Source organism: Danio rerio, chromosome 23 (assembly GCF_052040795.2).
Source record: "Danio rerio strain M-AB ecotype USA chromosome 23, GRCz13ab, whole genome shotgun sequence".
Lineage (NCBI taxonomy): Eukaryota > Metazoa > Chordata > Actinopteri > Cypriniformes > Danionidae > Danio > Danio rerio.
The window spans coordinates 49,437,783-49,457,500 of NC_141043.1; the positions used below are offsets into that span (position 1 = coordinate 49,437,783).

Sequence of the window (19,718 nt, forward strand, 5' to 3'; positions counted from 1 at the left end):
TAAATTATAGACCTGATAAACCAAATCTTTCATTTTTAATTATTATTTCTGAGGTAAATGGCATTCTTATTTAATTCCTTTAATGTGCATTCTACACTTTAAAAATGCAGGATTTATTTTAATCTAATTGTGGGTCAAATATAGATAAAAACAACTGCTGGGTTAATTTGAACTAAATGTACAAAACCAAATGCAACTCAAAGTTTGTCCATATTTTATTTATTTTGGGTTGAAATAAGCCAGAATTTTAGAGTGCACTGTGTAAATGCTGGATTCCACACAATTCCTTCATGTTGTCCCAACACAAGTATATTAAGTTAGCTTAATCATTTTTACAAATATATGTGGATTGAACATGAAACAATTAAGTTGTCCCCCTAAAAACTTAAAAATGTGTTGTTTCAAATCCTTTTTAATAAGTAAATTATTATATATTATTTTGAGTTTACATTCTATCTTAATTATTATAGGCTGTTGATTTTATTTCTTTATATTTTATTGTTCTACAAATAATAGAGTACACATTTAAAATAAAAAGACCCATGGTAAGAATAACAGCACAGTTATATCAAACTCAAGTTAACATCTCTGTTCAATCATTTAACAGCAGTCAACAAAAAGGAGCTCTTATACCTCTTCGATGAGCACATAAAAAACGTAATAATAATAATAATAATCTCCCGTAAAATTCTGCTGTAAACTGTGTGTGTCATCAGAAACACTTATCTTAGTTGCCTTCCCATAAGCTTCCTCTGTGGAAAGTCATGCAGGAGCAGCTGCTGCACTCTGAGCCTTTGTCTGCTGTTCTTAAAGCAGTTGATCACTGAGACAGGTCAGTACCGCAGTGTACACAACATTAGGCTGATTACTGCTCCACGGCTTCATATTGACCAGTTTAAACCAGTTAATGACCAGCTGAAGATGCATTTCAGCACTCAAGCTCATCAACAATGCACACAGATCACAGAAGACACAAGCGAATGTTACGTGCAGGTAATTATGTGGATATACTGTATGAGCATTTTGTGGAAGCATAACATACATATTGGTACTAGTTTGCATAATTTGCTTAGTTTGCAACACATGTTTGCATTATAAATGATTATGTCAGTGCATCAATATATATATATATATGTACTTGTGTTCAAAATGACTAAACTTTAAATCCTTTTTGCTTCTTGTTCAAAGAACTTAATCAAAACGAGCTGAATCAAAACAATTCTTGATCATTTTGTGGGACAACTCAATTGTTTTATGTTCAATCCACTTAAATTGGTGAAAACAATTAAGTTAACTTGAATAATTTAATAATCTGGGGGGAATCTCCTCATCCAGCACCAGTGTGAAGCATCCACCTGTATGAGGCGACGGCAGCCATATAGCACCAGACCGCACACCACACACCAGCTGATTGGTGGAGAGGAGCCAATCATGATATGGGGAGGGTTGGGAGGCCATGATGGACAGAGGCCAGTGGGCAGATTTGGCCAGGATGCCGGGGTTAAACCCCTACTGTTTTACCAAGGACATCCTGGGATTATTAAGAGCACAGAGAGTCAGGACCTCAGTTTAACGTCCCATCTGAAAGACGGCGTTCACTGAGCAGTATTGACCTTAATCTAAAGTGCGGCTGTTTTCGCGGTTGTTTTAGAACTTCCAATTCAGTCGCCTATGGGAGAAATGACTAGGAATAATAAATAGCAGAAAACGGTCAAACTACTTGCTCTACAAATGTTTGCATGTCTATACAGACCAAGTAGAATAATATAGTATAATAAGACAATATCAGTTTGCAACATCAAGCAGCGTAACAAGCAGTTTCTAACGTCTAAAAATGAATGGAAGTGAATGAGAGCGGAAGTCTCGAGCCAAAAAGATTCAAATGTTGCGCCCGCTCGTCGACAACGAATACGGTGAATATAGGCCCTTATCAATATACTGGGGCATTAGGACCCCCACAGACAATGCCATGATTTAGCAATATTACAAATATTTAAAGGCAAATTAAATGTACACACAATTAATAGAGAATAATTATTAAAATAAATAATATTTAAAATAATATGCGACATTATTTATTTAAAATGATAAATGACATTGTTTTACAGATTTGTTTGCACAGATAGGTTACATTTAAACATATATTATATTATTATTATGAATTATTAATGTTTCATTAAAGCAGACATTATTTAAAATAAACAAATACAGTATATACCTGAATAACACTATAATAATGCAGGGTTATTTCATAAATTATTTCATAAAAAATAAATTATTTTTTCGGGGTTTTCACCTTTATTTTTGATAGGACAGTATAGATAATTGACAGGAACGCATGGGGAGCAGAGAAAGGGGAAGGATCGGCATAGGACCGCGAGGCGGAATCGAACCCGCAAGCACCGGAGTGCATGTGTCGATGCACTAACCACTACACCACTAGCGCCAACATTTATTTGTTATTAAATAACAATCTTTAATGAACATTGTCTCTGTAAGTACCATTACGTTTTTTTAAAAGCACCTGATAATAAAATGACAGAATATAACATCATATAGAACAATGCATTGTTTATAGCTTACATGATGCCACAAAATGTTATAAAGAAGAAATGTCATAGTCTTGTTTTGTGCAAAACTGTGACCCTATTGCTACTATTTTATGCATTTTAAAATATATTTATAGGCACTATTTGCGCAGTAGGTGTCACTGTCGCCTCACAGCAAGAAGGTCGCTGGTTCGAGCCTCGGTTCAGTTAGCGTTTCAGGTGGAGTTTGCATGTTCTCCCTGCGTTCGCGTGGGTTTTCTCCGGGTGCTCCGGTTTCCCCCAAAGTCCAAACACATGCAGTACAGCTGAATTGGGGAGGCTAAATTGTCCGTAGTGAATGAGTGTGTGTGTGTGGATGTTTCGCAGAGATGGCATCTCCTGCGTAAATACTTGCTGGATAAGTTGGCGGGTCATTCCGCTGTGGCGACCCCGGATTAATAAAGGGACTAAGCCGACAAGACAATGAATGAATGAATGCTTTGAAAATAATACAATTTTGTGGACAACTGTCATGTACGTGGATGAAAAAACAAATGGTACTTGTGTTTTCCATGAAAATGACTAAAAGTAGTGTGTGTGTGTGTGTGTCAGCAGTGTGTGAATATCTCCAGCAACCTCTAATGCTCAACATGTATTAATCAGACTTGATCAAAACAGTCTGCAGAAACACTGTGATTGACATTCTCCCTTTATACGTGTCATCAGAGGGGGAAAGCCCCGCCCACTAGTGCCCATCTCTCCATCTCATTAGCATAAACAGCAGCCCTGAGTGAGAAGCAGCCGTCTGTCCATTAGCCATTAGAGTGTTTGAGCTGCTGAAGATGACGTCAGCTAAAGGAACTGATATTGTGCTCTGTATAAAATGTGAGTGATGTTAATGAGAATGGCCGGAGTGAGTCTGAGTGAGTGTGTGTGTGTGTGTGTGTGTGTGTGTTCAGTGGAGTGTGTAAAAGCGCATCTGCTGAATGAACAAATGTAAAAGTGAAGTGACGTTCAGGTCTGATTGATCTGAAGCTCATCTAATGCCGGCACGCGATCAATATTATCAAGCCCTACAGCTCCTGTTCACTTAACGGCAGATAATCTGCATGATCTGCTGATGTGGGCTGATCTGGAGTCAGTTCAGGACAACAGAAAGCACTGAGCCACAGATTCTGAGTGTGAAATAACAGAGTACGGCCTTTCATGTTTGGTTGTATTTGTTTTATAATTGAGTTACACATTCAGCTGGTTTTATTACACGGCTCTCTCTAATGCTTGATTCTGATTGATGAATATGCAGGATATTTCCTGAAAACAACTGATTAAAGTAATAACACAGACTAATATAAATATATGGGAATGATTTCTCTTTTGCATGAATATATCCTCCAGGATGCTTTACAGTAATGTATCTGTGCAGTTTAGTCAGTACTGAAGACAAAACTAAAATTAATCTAACAAAAAAACTGAAGATCACAGTCCAGTAGTTTTATACCCACATTCCAGCTGCAACTTATCACTGGGAAACACCCATACACACTTGCATTCACACACATACACTACGGACAATTTAGCCTACCCAATGGGGATAAAATAAATAAAATAGCTACATTGTAGCTACACCGTAAAGGACTAATAACTACACCGTGAAGGACTTGATAACGCTGCCCTAAAGGACTGATAGCCCCGCCCCACAGGACTGATAGCCCCGCCCCACAGGACTGATAGCTCCGCCCCACAGGACTGATAGCTCTGCCTTAAAGGACTGATAGTGCTGCTCCAAATAACTGATAGGTCTGTCCCAAATGACTGGTAGCTCCACCCTAAAAGACTGATAGCTCTACCCCAAATGACTGGTAGCTCCACCCTAAAGGACTGATAGCACCGCCCAAAAGGACTGACTGCCCTGCCCCAAATGACTGATAAGTCCGTCCCAAATGACTGGTAGTTCCGCCCTAAAGGACTGATAGCTCCACCCCAAATGACTGATAGCCCCATCTTATAAGACTGATAGCCACACCCTAAAAGACCCCCGCCCCCAAATGACTGGTAGCCCCATGCTAAGGGACTGATAGCCCCAGCCTAAAAGACTGATTGTGCCGCCTCAAATGACTGATAGCCCCATCCTACAAGACTGATAACCCCGCCCTAAAAAACTGATAGCCCCGCCCCCAAATGACTGCTAGCCCCATCCTAAAGGACCGATAGCCCCGCCCTAAAAGACTGATAGTGCCGCCTCAAATGACTGATAGCCCCATCCTACAAGACTGATAGCCCCGCCCTAAAAGACTGATAGCCCCGCCCCCAAATGACTGGTAGCCCCACCCTAAAGGACTGATTGCCCCGCCCTAAAAGACTGATAGCCCCGCCCCCAAATGACTGGTAGCCCCATCCTAAAGGACCGATAGCCCCGCCCTAAAAGACTGATAGCGCCGCCTCGATTGACTGATAGCCCCATCCTACAAGACTGATTGCCACAGCCTAAAATACTAATATCCCCGCCCCTAAATGACTGACAGCTCCGCCCTAAAGGTATTCCATGTGACCAGAAGTGTAAAAAGCAATTTCGAAGGCAGATTAATTTGTACTAAATAACGAAGTGCGCAGATACACAGCGTTTATAACAAGCACTGCTATAAACATCCGAAGAAATGTAGAAATAAAAACAACAAGGGTACATTTTAATTTCATGGTGGCTTAAAATAGAACAATTATCTAAAGTGTTTGGTCATTTTAGAGCGAGATGCTAATGGTCTAATCCGATTCAATGATCTATGCTAAGCTAAGCTAGAAGTGCTTCCGCCAGACCCGAAAATCAGCTGAATTTATAAAGAAATAGCAAAACTCAGCTGTTTAACTCTAAAGGAGCTGTAAAATGATCCTATTTCCCAAAAAAGTGTGTTTAAGGATCAGCTGATGTGTTTGCTACACATCTGGAGCCTCTGACCTGGAGTAACCTCACGGTAAATCAGCAGAAACGCAGATTATAGATGTGCTGTGAGCTCCTGGATTACAGCATTACAGGTCAGATGCGTTCGCACCTATTGCGCATTGATCTGACGTGACCCCTGAGGTCGTTTCCATGACAACAGGGTCAGTCAGACGCATGGATGAACCTGCAGTTACTCAATCTCAGCTCCAGCATTTTCAATGGGATAAGCTATAGTGGAATGGTTGGAAATGTTGCTGATCTATAATCATGCAGCCGTCATAGACGCACATAATAATAATTAGGGAACATCCTAATTACCATAAAGCTGACCTCAAACAGGGTTTCCAAAGTTGGTAATAATAGTGTCACATTTAATTTAAAGGTACAATTCTTGCTCTTAATAATCCGTTAACTGTTCCTTTTGCCTCAATAAACTGTAATTCACTGTTTATTAATAGTTATTGAGGCAGTAGTTGTGTCGGATTAGGGATGTGGAATGAGATCATGTTGATTATGTGCTTTATAAGTGCTAATAAATAGCCAATATCTTATAGGCCCAAACCCAGTTCTACTCCTCAGCTCTTCCCCTGTGTAAAACATAAAGGCGTTCGTGTTTTACGGTCATGCTTTTTAAAAAAGCATGTTAGACAAGAGAATCTGTCCTTTACCGAAACTGTGATAAATAATTAAACACAGTTAGTTCACTTTTAAATAATTCATTCAAATTAAGGCACAGAATCATTAAACTAAAGAGTTACCAAAATTGTAATTAAAAATTTAACACTGTTTTTGTAAGCTTACAAATAATTAATAACAATTGAAGCAAAGAATCATGTGAAATTAATTTTAAAAATAAGTGAAGGAAAAAATAATTATTTAAAATAGAACAAAGTTAAACGAGACTATTCATAAAACATAAGATTAAATAAAAGATTACACATATATTTTAAAATACTCAAAAAACATTTATTGTACACTAAAATATAAAAAGGTAATGTCAAAATATTAATATAATATTTTATTATTTAATTGTATTATATATTTTATTATATATAATATTAATATTAATAATAAAATGAAGGAAACAAAAATTTGACATTTAAATGATTTTAAAACAAATTAAGAATAAGTAAAATTATAAAAAATATTTTTTTTAAACTCACTTAAAAGATGAAATATTTTAATTATCCTCAATTTTATTGTTGAAATATTTCATATTAATTTTCTTACACTGGAAAACAGTGAATGTGAATTCTTTAAATAATTTCAGTTTTTAATTTTATATATATATATTTGTTTTTTCACGTGTAAAGGATTTTTTGCACATCAAGGGTCCAAATCAAAAATACAACTAAAAATTCACTTAATTTAAATAAAGTAAATTTTCATTTAATTTTAGTTTTTTAAATAAAACAGAATTAATTAAAATTAATTAAATTAGACATTATTTGGTTGAGATATAATTGAAAATATTAGAATCTGAGGGTCCAGAAAAATCTAAAAATTGAGAAAATTGCCTTTAAAGTTGTCTACATTAAGCTTTTAGCAAAGCACTGATCAAAATGAAGTTTTGATATATTTAAGGAAGGAAATTTACAAAAATGTCTTCATGGAACATGATATTTCCTAAATAGTCAAATGATATAAAAGTAAAATCTACCATTTTGACTTGTACAATGTTTATTTTGGCTATTCTTAAAAAATATGTCCATGCAAATCAAGACTTGTGGTTTTGCGGTTCAGGGTCACATTTCATTATCATGTAACTTAAAGTAAGATTTCATATGTTATAAAATTAACTTTATTTGACTGAATATCACAAAACTCTTCAGAAATTATAGAAAAATTCTGATTTGGTGTTTAAATATTGACAAATAATATTGGTACTAATATGTATATATATATGTAAATAAAAGCAGTTTATAATTGTTTTAAAGTCATTTTAATGTCAATATTATCAGCCCCTTCAGCAATATTAGTGTTGGATTGTCTCCAGAACAAACCACTGTTATACAATGACTTGCCTAATTACCCTAACTTTACCCTAATTACCCTAGTGAAGCCTTTACATGTCACTTTAAGCTGAACACTAGTGTCTTGAAGAATATCTAGTCTAATATTATGAGCTGTCATCATGATGAAGAGAAAATAAATCAGTTATTAGAGATGAGTTATTAACACTATTATGATTAGAAATGTTGAGGAAATCTGCTCTCCGTTAAACAGAAATGGAATTTAAATTCTGTATATATAAATTAAAGTGTGTCTGATTCTCTGCTTTCTTCCCTCGCAGGTGAGAGTTATGTGTGCGCCTCCAACGAGCCCTACAGGAAAGTGGACTACACGAAGAACGTGAACCCTAACTGGGGCTCCAGGATGGCGGGGGCGGGGTCTGTGGTGGCAGCGGGGCCTGTGGGCGGGGCCGTGCGTCCGACAGTTCAGCGTATTGTGGGGGAATCGCGGGAGTCTAAAGACTTTATCAAACCCAAGCTGGTGACGGTGATCCGCAGCGGCGTCAAGCCCAGGAAGGCGGTGCGGATCCTGCTTAATAAGAAGACGGCGCACTCCTTTGAGCAGGTGCTAGCAGACATCACAGAGGCCATCAAGCTGGATTCGGGAGTGGTGAAACGGCTGTACACACTCGACGGCAAACAGGTAAATCAAGCAGCACTAGAGTCCATCATCTGCAGCTGGATTTAACATTAACCCCATTAACTGTCAGCTGAAAATGATGTGTTCAGCTTAAATCTATGTCAATCTTCAATGCTGTGGTCCATAATATAGCAGCAGTGTTATGTTTGGATTGTTATAATATATTGGATTGGATTTATGTTGCATTAATATATACCTCTGAATTAGGCTTGGGCGGTATTACGGTACTATGGTATATCGCGGGATCTAAAAATAGCAACGGTGTCAGTTTCAATACCGTTATACCATCATAAAACCAATGCACTTAAATAGGAGACAAGTATTAAATAATAAATATGATTTATTTAATGCCTACAAATGTGTATGTGTGAAGACAAGACAAGTGTGGAGGAGAGAGAGAGAGAGAGAAGTGAGGTAATGTGGCGAGTCGCGCACCAAGTGACCTGCTCTCGAAAAAGAACGCAACCTCTGCAGTTTGGCAGTATTTTGGGCTTCGACTGAACGAGAGGGGAGACGTGGTAAATACAAACTAGAGGTCTGCATTTCCGCTGCTGTACCAGATTTCTAGCGGTGGGGGAATAAATTTCAGAATAAAGTGCGGGAGCGGTCTGTAACTCTGGTGTAATATGAGCAGGAGCGGGCGCGCGGTCTAACAATATCGCTCCCGAGCACACACGCATCTGCTGATGCTGTTTATGTGTGTGTGTGTGTGTGTGTGTGAATGAGAGAGAGAGCGTGATGCTGTGTGTTGCTTGGTGCTCTCTCTCTCTCTTTGTGTGTGTGTGTGTGTGTGTAAATGAGAGAAATGAGAGCGTCCTGCACAGATCTCTAATAGGAACAAGACAAACAGGTGACCGTGAATCTAAGGTCGCATACACGCTATTCAGTTTTTCTATTATTTTATAATGATTTTATGCAGAAATTCAAATGCTTATCAGACAAGTAATTAATAAAGTCATTAAAACTGCTAAGTTTGGTCATGTAATATATATATATATATATATATATATCATCCATATTTCAGCTTCATTTCAGTTTACAGATGATTTGTGGTATTTTTAGTGTTGACTGTTTCACACTGCAGCAGGAGCGATTGTGTGAAAACTCATAGATGATTAAATATTTCAGGGACTCGTTCAGCCAGAAATGATCAATCTGACATCAATTACTCAACATGTCTGATCATCTTTCTTCTTTAGAAATATAAAATAAAAAATAAAAACTTTAAAGGTAAAAATTTTTTTGTTAATTATTAAAATTTATTTAGTTTTTTTTTTTAATTAAAAAAGTAAAACTCTCTAAACTTTGATTAGACTTTAAAACCTGACGATTACATGAACTTCAACAAACAAGTCTTCACTTGAAGGACACTATTATAAACACGAGCCTCGTCTTAGGCTGGTCATTTGGGCCGGACCAAGGGTGATAAATGATGCATTGTAGCATCTTTGGGTCGTTTTCACACCACACTGCTGGCTTTGGTCCGAACCAGTTGAAAAGAACCAAAATGCAGTCATGTGACAAAATCCACATCTCTCATTGGCCAGATGTTATTGAGCGTATATCCTAAACGGCTTTTCGATTGGTCAGAATTCACGTACTGGAAAATGCCAATGAACTCCTGCAAATAACCCGGCAGACACACCATGTGGCTTTTTTCTAAGGAGCCACGACTGCGCTGCTGATGTATCCCTGCTCATAGTAGACTATATAGATCAGCTGGAAAACAGTGTTTAATGTATCGCTCGTCACTTCAGGAGGAGGCGTGAGTTCATTTAGCTAAACTGTGACATGGTCATGTTGCAGAAATATTACCAACAATCCATCAGCTAATGCCCCCTCCCCTCTCTCTCTGTTGGTAAAGCGCTGTCAACAAATATTTTTCCTCCATATCCCATAATGCACAGCGCATCGGCACATGGCTGCTGGATTAGACCAAAAGGCGCAGTACTTCTAGCGGTTGGACCTGTTTTAGTTCGGATCATATTCTCACCACAAACGAACCGCTCCAGGGTTCATTTAAAAGCGTAGCGAGACCACCTCTGCAAGCAGGTCTCGGTACGCTTATTTGGTCCACATTTGGTGCGCACTCGAGTACAATTGCTGCATTCTCACCTGCCCAAACCAACCGCACGAAAAGGGGAAACCAACTCTAGTGCCATTCAATCAAACTAAATAAGGCATGTGTGAAAACACCCTTAAAGGTAAAGGTGGAGGTGTTGACAAAAAATCTACACTACCTGAGTTTTGTCGCCTTTTCAAGTTTTAGGAACAGCAAATAATAAGTTGACTTCTAGTTAATGATTTGGTCTCAGAAGTGTCTCTATGAAAGCCTCTAGACCAGGGGTTTTCAAACTGGGGGCCGCAGCCCCCCAGATGGCGCTAGGGGGGCCGCAAAAATATTTAGATAAGAGGTAATCAATGAGCCCACATGGTTAAATTTTGTGTCCCGCATCATTCTGAAGGTTAATATATTTTTTATAATAATTTGAGCTCAAAAGTACTGCAAAAATTAAGCTTTATGCTTATGTCATTTAAATGCAGTTGACACTTTCGTGAAACAGGAAAAGAAGCGCAGCGGCCCGCCTCCGTGGACGGGGACTTTTATTGAATAAGCGCTTCTGGCCGGGCACTTCCTGTGATTTTTGGCGCTTGTCTGCTGACCTGACGGCGTTTACCTTTCACTTACGCTTACCTCTTTTACGCTAAACAACTAAATGAATGCTCAGGTCTATTTACTGACAATATTTCAGTTAAAATACATGATCAATAAGAACATTATAGGAGGCTGGAAGCACTTCCCTGTTTATGGCTTGCGTTTCTAAGTAAGCGATCAGCTGGGTGCTGCGGAGCGCGCGCCTCTCTGCGCAGGCTTCACTCATAAGGAACAAATAGCATTTTAAAGACACGGCACAACATTGCACCTCGTCCAAAGTGCGACAGGCTTTACACTTTGCATTGTACAAATATCAGACGGTCCTCTTTGCAGCATGGCAAACAAACATATTAAAATTGTAAAGCAAAAAGTGCTGCAATAACAATGAATGGAGCTGTCATCACATCAGCGAGTTCTCAGTTTCACTCCTGTTACACTAATGACAGCTGGATGAGCTCTGCAGGTGATTAAAAAAACTAAATTGTATACACACTGAGTAAAACCACTATAGTCTAAAAATTATAATGTATCTATTTGTGTTATGTTATAGAGCTAATTAATTATTAAAAATTAAAATGTATTAGTGCTCTGTATTTAATGGAGCTCAACATATCTGATCAAATTTTAATACTCTGAATATAAATGCATTTTTTTCAAGATGTTCCACTTTTTCCCATTTTTATTTGTGTAACTAATTTAAATGTAATGTTCAGTATTATTAATAGAACACACTGGTATGAACATTTTAAAGTCAGCAAAGCTTCTAAAATTAAGCAAAGTAAAATTTGTGGCTTTTTGAACTTGAATACCCAATTCTAGATTGCATTTAGGAAATTATTTTTTATCAGTGTAAGTCAGGATTGTCGACCTGAGTAAATTATGATGTGCACAAAAAAAGGAATAAAAATAAACAAAACACACTGAACCACTACAGCCTCCATTGTAGTATTGCTAGTTACAACAGTACAGTTAACTGTTAACAGGCTGATGAATGACAAAACTCTTTAAAACTTTAAAGCTTTAAATCTTTAGATACATTTAGACTCTCAGCTGTAAGGGTAAATACAGAAGAGTCTAGCTGTGCATAGGCAGAAAAAAGCATAAAAATGGCATAAAAAACTGTGTAAACATGATGACTCGAACACAAAATATGGCTTGATGGAATCCAGTGAGAGCAGACCACAATGAACACTGCGCATAAAGATTTGATCAATAGATTGAAGCACTGAAACCATGTCAACTCAACTAACATCTTACAAAAACTAATCCAGATAATGAATAATATAAATTTATTGAATAATATATAATAATATAAATGTATTGAATAATACAATTTAAAAAAATTAAGTACAGTTGTTAATTTGAGGGGGTGGCGTGATATTTATTTTTTGGGGGTCCCCGAAAGAATTCGCCCTACACAAAGGGGCCCTCAGCTGAAAAAGTTTGAAAACCCCTGCTCTAGACTACACTTATTTAACCAAATTTAAATCTGATCATGCCTTTAATGATTTGATGAGGACAGTGCGCTCTGACTCTGCTCAGACTAAAGTCTCATCACTGAACCTTCAATAATGTCCAGTATAGAATATAAAGTCCTGCTGCAGTGGAGACAGAATGAATATTGTGTCTGACTCCATCATGAGCTTGGAGGACTGCATCCATACATCTCTGACATGACTCACATCACTGATTAATAAAGTCATCTGGAATGAAGAAGAAAGCTTCAGCAGGATCCCAGAGCTCATCAAGAGTCTTTGTGTTCATCTTCAACACCTCCTCCTTCATCAGCTCAATAATGTTGATGTCTGGTGACTGGGCTGGCCAATCCTGGAGCACTTTCTGCTGTCAGGATCTTTGATGTGGAGGCTGAAGTATGAGCAGGAGCGCTATCCTGCTGGAGAATTGTCCCTCTCCTGTGGTTTGTAATGTAATGGGCAGCACAGATGTCTTGATACCTCAGGCTGTTGATGCTGCAGATCTCTCCATACTGAATGAACCCCAAACCATGACTTCTCCTTCACCAAACTTGGCTGATTTCTCTGAGAATCTTGCTCCATGCTGGTTCCAGTAGGTCTTCTGCAGTATTGGTGATGATTAGGATGCAGATCAGCAGATGATTCAGCAGAGGAATTTACCTAATTAGCTTGCCTGATTAATAATCTACCTGTTCAACAGAGATGGTGGAGAAAATAAAAGAGCTGAAATATACCAGGAGGGGGAATAACTCTGACCTCAGCTGTCTGCTTTACTGTCACCTTTGATGAGTTTGTGTCCACTGTGCACACACACACACACACACACAGACACACACACACACACACACACACACACACACACACACACACAGACACACACACACACACAGAGAGAGAGAGACAGACGGAGGCAGTGAATGGAGCATGTGCTGGTCAGTGTGTGTGTGTGTGTGTGTGTGTGTGATTGACAGCTGCTGGTCAGAGACTCTGAATAAACACTGAATAATGAATGAGCTGTAAGAGCGTCTGCAGCTGCAGAATCACAGTAATGCGGCTCTCCCAGAACACACACCCATGCTGAACTACCACTGTCTGACTCTATTAGAGTGTGTGTGTGTGTGTGTGTGTGTGAGAGAGACTCCACCATCTCCTGCCAGTTCAGACAGTGTGTGAGTGTTGTTTGTGTATGTTTTATATGTGTGTGTGTGTGATTCTCCCTCCTTTCAGTTCAGCCAGTTTGTGTGTGTGTGTGTGTGTGTGTGTGTGTGTGTGTGTGTGTGTGTGTGTGAAACTCCACCTTCTCCTGCCAATTCAGACAGTCTGTGTGTGTGTATATGAGTGTGTGGATGTTTTGTGTTTGTGTGTGTATGATTCCTCCTTTCAGTTCAGACAGGTTGTGTGTGTGTGTGTGTGTGTGTAAATGTTTTGTGTCTGTGTGCGATTCTGCCTCCTTTCAGTTCAGTTCAGCCAATGTGTGTGTGTGTGTGTGTGTGTGTGTGTGTGTGTGTGTGCGACACTCCACCTTCTCCAGCCAGTTCAGACAGTTTGTGTTTGTTGTGTATGTTGTGTGTGTGTGTGTGTGTGTGATTCTACCTCCTTCTTTCAGTTCAGCCAGTGTGTGTGTGTGTGTGTGTGAGAGAGAGGGCGTGTGTGTTTGGGTGTGTGTGTCTGTATTGTGTGTGTGTGTAACTCCGCCAACTGTCAGTTTAGCCTTTGTGTGTATATGTGAGTGTATTAAGTGCGAGTGTGTGACTGCCACCTCCTGTAATTCCGCCAGTGTGTGTGTGTGTGTGTGTCAGTGACTCCGCCTTCTCTTGTCAGTCCAGCCAGTTTGTTTGTGTGTGTATTAACTGTGTGTCTGTGTGTGTGATGCCCCTTCCTGTAAGTTTAGCCAGTGAGTGTGTGTCTGTATATTGTGTGTGTCAGTGTCTGTTGAGTGCCTGTATGTGTGTGTATGTGTCTCTCTGTGTGTGTATTGAGTGTGTAACTCTGTCTCCTGTAAGTTTAGCCAGTGCGTGTAAGTGTGTGTGTGTGTGTGTGTGTGTGTCTGTCTGTCTGTAATTGTATTTGTGTGTGTGTGTGTATTGAGTGTGTGACTGTCTCCTCCAGTAAGTTCAGCCAGTGTGTGTGTGTGTTTGTGACTCTGTCTCCTCCTGTAGGTTCAGCCAGTGTGTGTGAGTGTGTGTGTGTGAGTGTAAGAGAGAGAGAGTGTGCTGCTGACTGATTGCTCTGGTCTCCCGTGTCCCCCTGTTCAGCAGTAGTGTGTGTGTGTGTGTGTGTGTGTGTGTGTGTTCTTCATCAGTATGCGCTCTGCTTCTCACTGCAGACACACACAGGGTTTCCCTCTTGCTCAGACACTGTGGATTCATCAGTTTCCCCCATCAGCTGCTCAAGTATCCTCAATAGCAGGAGATGTCATGGCCTCTTCATCCATTCTTCACACACACACACACACACACACACACACACACACACACACGCTGATGATGATCAGTACAGCTCTATGCTTGTTAACATCAGTAAGTGTAATGAAAGCGTGTGGGGTTAATGAGTGTTTATTAGTCCGTCTATGAGCGAACGGTGAGTGAACGTGTTAAATGCTGTAATTACGTCGTCATGGCGACCTGAATCTGATCGCCATGACAGCTGAACAAAGAGTCGTCATGGCGACCGGAGCCGTAACACCGTGTGCACTTCTGTAAAGAGCGAAGTTCATTTCTGCACTCATTTACACTCAGGATGCACACAGATCTGCAGCGTCAGACATTAGTACTCAGAGATGGACATTTCTGTGCTATCAGCATGTCTGATTAATGCAATGCCATTTATATATTGTTTTATTATTATTTATTTTCAGTTTTAGTCTGTTTTTGCCCATTTTTCAGGTTTTTCTAAAAAAATATTAATTTTCAATTCACTTTTTAGTCATTTTAGTATTTCAGCTTTAATATTTACAATGTTCATGATGTTTATATTTATTTTAGCTTTATTTCAGTTACCAAATATCATTTTAAAGCTGCTAAATGTAGGGTTTTTGACTCTTCTAAAGCATAACAATACAATAATATGTGTGCAGATATTCAGAAACATGCTCAGTGAACATTCTTGTTTATCAGAGACTTAATGCTGACGTCAGATATTCTGCTGTGATCATGTGCGTTACGTGCTGGAGCGGCTGTCTTTGTTTTGGTTATTTAACCCGCCCAATGCCAGTTTAGCCAATTATATTTCAGCACCGCGGGTTGCCAGATGGTGGAAAACAGTGTATTTCATTCATTCAGCAAGGAAGACTCTCAGAGTGTGTGTTCGTGACTGAAATGTGACCTCCGGTGGACAGTAGCGGACTCTGAATCGAGAAGCAGATTCAGAGTTCCACATGGGGTTATTCATTCATTCATTTTTCTGCTTAGTCCCTTAATTAATCAAGGGTTGCCACAGTGGAATGAACCACCAACTTATCCAACATATGTTTTATGCAGCGCATGTCCTTCCAGCTGCAACCCATCACTGGGAAACATCCATACACACTCATTCACACACATACACTACAGACAACTTAGCTTACCCAATTCACTTATAACACATGTTTTTAGTTGCTGGTTCAGGTCTCGGCTGGGTCAGTCGGTGTTCTTGTGTGGAGTTTGCATGTTCTCCCCGTGTTGGTGTGGGTTTCTTCCGGGTGCTCTGGTTTCCCCCACAGTCCAAACACATGCGCTATAGGAGAACTGATCAACTACACTGGCCGTAGTGTATGAGTGTGTGTGAATGAGTGTGTATGGGTGTATGGGTTTCCCAGTACTGGGATGCAGCTGGAAGGGCATCCGCTGAGTAAAACATGCTGGAATAGTTGGTGGTTCATTCTGCTGTGGCGACCTCTGATGAATAAAGGGACTGAGCTGAAGAAAAATAAATGGATATTAGCACTAAACTTTTCCATTATTAAATTTAGTTCTGTATTTTGTGTAATTTATTTATATATTCTGATATTATTATTTTATTTATTTATTTTTGTTGTGTTTTTGTCAATTTTATTATTTACTATAAAGTATTTCTATTTAGCTTTCTTTTTTTCAATATTTCAGATTTTTAAAACTGTGATCATATATAATTCTGTTTTTCATCATGTTTATATTTAATTTCAGCATTATTTTAATAAGTAAGCCACCGTGCCGCGCTGTTTATTTATATTTAGATATAAAATATATGTGTGTGTGTGATACAAATTACACATGAATTTAAATATCTAAAGCTTGTGTTTCTTCCCACTCTATTTTCGACCGTGTCAAAATGTATTTTTTTAATGATATTTTATGTATGATATTTTGTTCGAAAACAAATACAAATCAAAATTAAATCAAATCTATTTAACAAAATTGTTGAGTTTTGTTTCTATGTATGTGTGTCTCACATACACATGATGAATACATAACACACACACACACACACACAACTTTTATTTTGGAAAAATAAGTTTACTTCTTTTTCTTTCTTTGTGTGTGTGTGTGCGTGTGTGTGTGTGTGCGTGTGTGTGTGTGTGTGTGCGTGTGTGTGTGTGTAGCTGACGAGTCTGCAGGATTTCTTCGGAGATGACGATGTGTTTATCGCGTGTGGTTTGGAGAAATTTCGTTACGCTCAGGACGACGCCGCCATCGGACACGCAGGGAAAGGAGCAGCGGCGGCGTTCGTGAAAGGTGAGGAAAAAACTGATGGACTGTGCAGGTGTAACATAGACTGTGCAAAATATCCCTAAATTAGCGTTTTCTGATTTGTGTGATTCCTGTTTTTATTTTTCACTGTTTATTTTTGCTTTTGAACTGCATTATGGGATGTTAATGTTTCCTCCAACAACCTTGTAATAAACTGCAGCACATTTTCTGCTGTGTTACAGATCATGATCTATTGTACATTATATTATTACTAAAATGCCAATAAAAGTCACTTTGTTAAACTGTAGAGTTGAATTTACAACATCAGAAGTGGACAGAGCAGAGATCAACATCCCATAATGCAATTCACAACTGCAAACGCACAGAAAACACACAAAATACAGAAACTGTTCATAAACACAGACAATTACAGTACAGCAGTGAGCACAAGCAAAACAAACATCTTTATTTTTCCTTTATAAACTGGATTGTTCCAGTCCTTGACTCTGATTGGCTGAGCCACATCATTAGCTGTTGTAAAATACTCTATAAACACATTCCTGTTACTTAGCAACCGTTCTCCTATCAGTGATGAGCAGAACTAAAACTGAACACTTTAATTTGCTTTGCACTGTTTTGCAGAGTGTAAGAAAACACGACCACCGGTTCCTCCGAAGACATCGGGAAACAAGAGTCCAGGTGTCCCGCGCTCCAAATCTCCCGTCTCCGGTAAAACAACGCACACACTCAGCACTATTTTGGAAATAGTCTCATTTAACGTCTCCACTAGAGATAAACAGGGTTTACCATTACTGATTCCAATCAGCTGATCTCAGGGTCTGACGGAAGCACTGCTAGCTTAGCTTAGCATAGATCATTGAATCGGATTAGACCATTAGCATCACACTCAAAATAGATTTTCAGTTATGGTCAATTTGTGCTGGGTTTCGTTCACTTTTATTAGGTTTTTGTAAAATATTGATTTATTTACAGTCACTTTAGTATTTCAGCTTTAATATTTACAATTTTATGATGTTTACATTTATTTTTTAGAATTTTTATTTTAAATTAACAACAAATGATTGTAAATGATTTTGGTTAAGAATAAGGACAAGTATTTACAAAATGTACATATTTTAATGAATAATCGCATAAATATTATAAAATTTGTGTTTATTTTTGAGGGGGGGGGGCTTATTAAACATCTAAATTGATCATTTTCAATGTACAATTTTATGAATATTAAATTTATATTTGTTTTTTAAATATTCATTTTATTTCCTTCTGCTTAGTTCCTTTATTAATCAGGGGTTGCCACAGCGGAATGAACCGCCAACTGTTGCAGAATATGTGTTACACAGCAGATGCCCTTCCAGCTGCAACCCTGTACTGGGAAACAACCATACACACTCATTCACACACTACGGCCAATGTAGTTCACCAATTCCCCTATAGCGCATGTGTTTGGACTGTGGGGGAAACCAGAGCACCCGGAGGAAACCCACACCAACACGGGGAGAACATGCAAACTCCACACAGAAACACAGACTGCCCCAGCCGAGACTCAAACCAGCGACCTTCTTGTTGTGAGGCCACCAAGCATTTTCAGACATAAAGATATTTTCTTTTAGATAATTCAGACACATCGTGTACTACTAAGACTGACGAAAAATGAAAGCTGCTATTTTTTAGCCAATAATGCACAAAGTTAGTATGCAACGCCTGAAAATAGTCCCTAGCTAGGTAAGGAATAATAAACAATAAACAATAAGGAAATAATAAATAAATAAGGAAATAAAATAATATCATTGCGCTGCTGCAGCCATGGTGCGCCAGCAAAGTTTCTTGATTATTACGCCAGAATGAGAGTGAAGTTCCTCTAGTCATATCAGCTAATAAATAACTATTTTTTCTTTTTCTGTCAGTCTTAGTACACAATGTAACTACAAAAGAGTTAGTGTGTGTGTGTGTGTGTGTGTGAGTGTGTGTGTGTGTGTATAAAGACATGAGGTGTTTATTTAGATTTGTCAGACATACAGTGTTGCCAGATTGGGCGGTTTTGGATAGTTTTTGGGCTGGAATCAGTCAGCTTAACCTCACGAAAACGGAAATGCTTTAAGTTTCTGCCAGCCCGACTCTACACCATAACTTTTCAATCCCAATGGATGGGGCAACCATTACTGCATCCAGAATGGTGAAAAGCCTTGGAGTAACGATTGATGACCAACTAAACTTCTCTGACCACATCTCTAGAACTGCTTGATCGTGCAGATTCACACTCTATAACATCAGAAAGATCCGACCCTTCTTATCTGAACATGCAGCTCAACTCCTTGTTCAAGCTCTTGTTCTCTCCAGACTGGACTATTGCAACTCTCTACTAGCCGGGCTCCCAGCTAACTCTATCAAGCCTCTTCAACTGCTTCAGAACGCAGCAGCATGAGTGGTCTTCAATGAATCTAAAAGAGCACATGTCACTCTGCTGCTCATCCGTTTGCACTGGCTGCCAGTTGCTGCTCGCATCAAATTCAAAGCTCTGATGTTTGCTTACAAAGCGACTTCTGGCTTTGCTCCTTCTTATCTGCTCTCACTTCTGCAGATGTATGTGTCCTCCAGAAACTTGCGTTCTGTGAATGAACGTCGCCTCGTGGTTCCATCCCAAAGAGGGAAGAAATCGCTTTCCCGAACTCTCGCATTCAATCTGCCCAGTTGGTGGAATGAACTCCCTAACTGCATCAGAACGGCAGAGTCACTCGCTGTCTTCAAGAAACCACTAAAAACTCAACTATTTAGTCTCCACTTCACTTCCTAATCTGCAATTGCCTC

At 38.9% G+C, this 19,718-nt stretch overlaps 2 protein-coding genes across 7 annotated transcripts in view; one reads left to right on the plus strand and one right to left on the minus strand.

The window, feature by feature from the left end:
• The window catches only part of fhip1ab (FHF complex subunit HOOK interacting protein 1Ab), a 445,665-nt gene that overhangs the window by 342,139 nt on the left and 83,808 nt on the right, over window positions 1–19,718 (minus strand). The window lies entirely within an intron of this gene.
• dclk2b (doublecortin-like kinase 2b) overlaps window positions 1–19,718 on the plus strand; it is a 40,331-nt gene that overhangs the window by 2,557 nt on the left and 18,056 nt on the right. For all 6 annotated transcript variants that reach the window (XR_015522582.1, XR_015522583.1, XR_015522584.1 and 3 more), the window contains exons 2-4: window positions 7,757–8,118; window positions 16,805–16,937; window positions 17,535–17,621. Coding sequence is in view for 2 of the 6 variants with exons in the window: in XM_087304991.1 (XP_087161117.1) it covers window positions 7,757–8,118; window positions 16,805–16,937; window positions 17,535–17,621 (582 nt within the window). In the remaining 4 variants the exon portion in view is untranslated. The remainder of the gene's footprint in view (window positions 1–7,756; window positions 8,119–16,804; window positions 16,938–17,534; window positions 17,622–19,718) is intronic.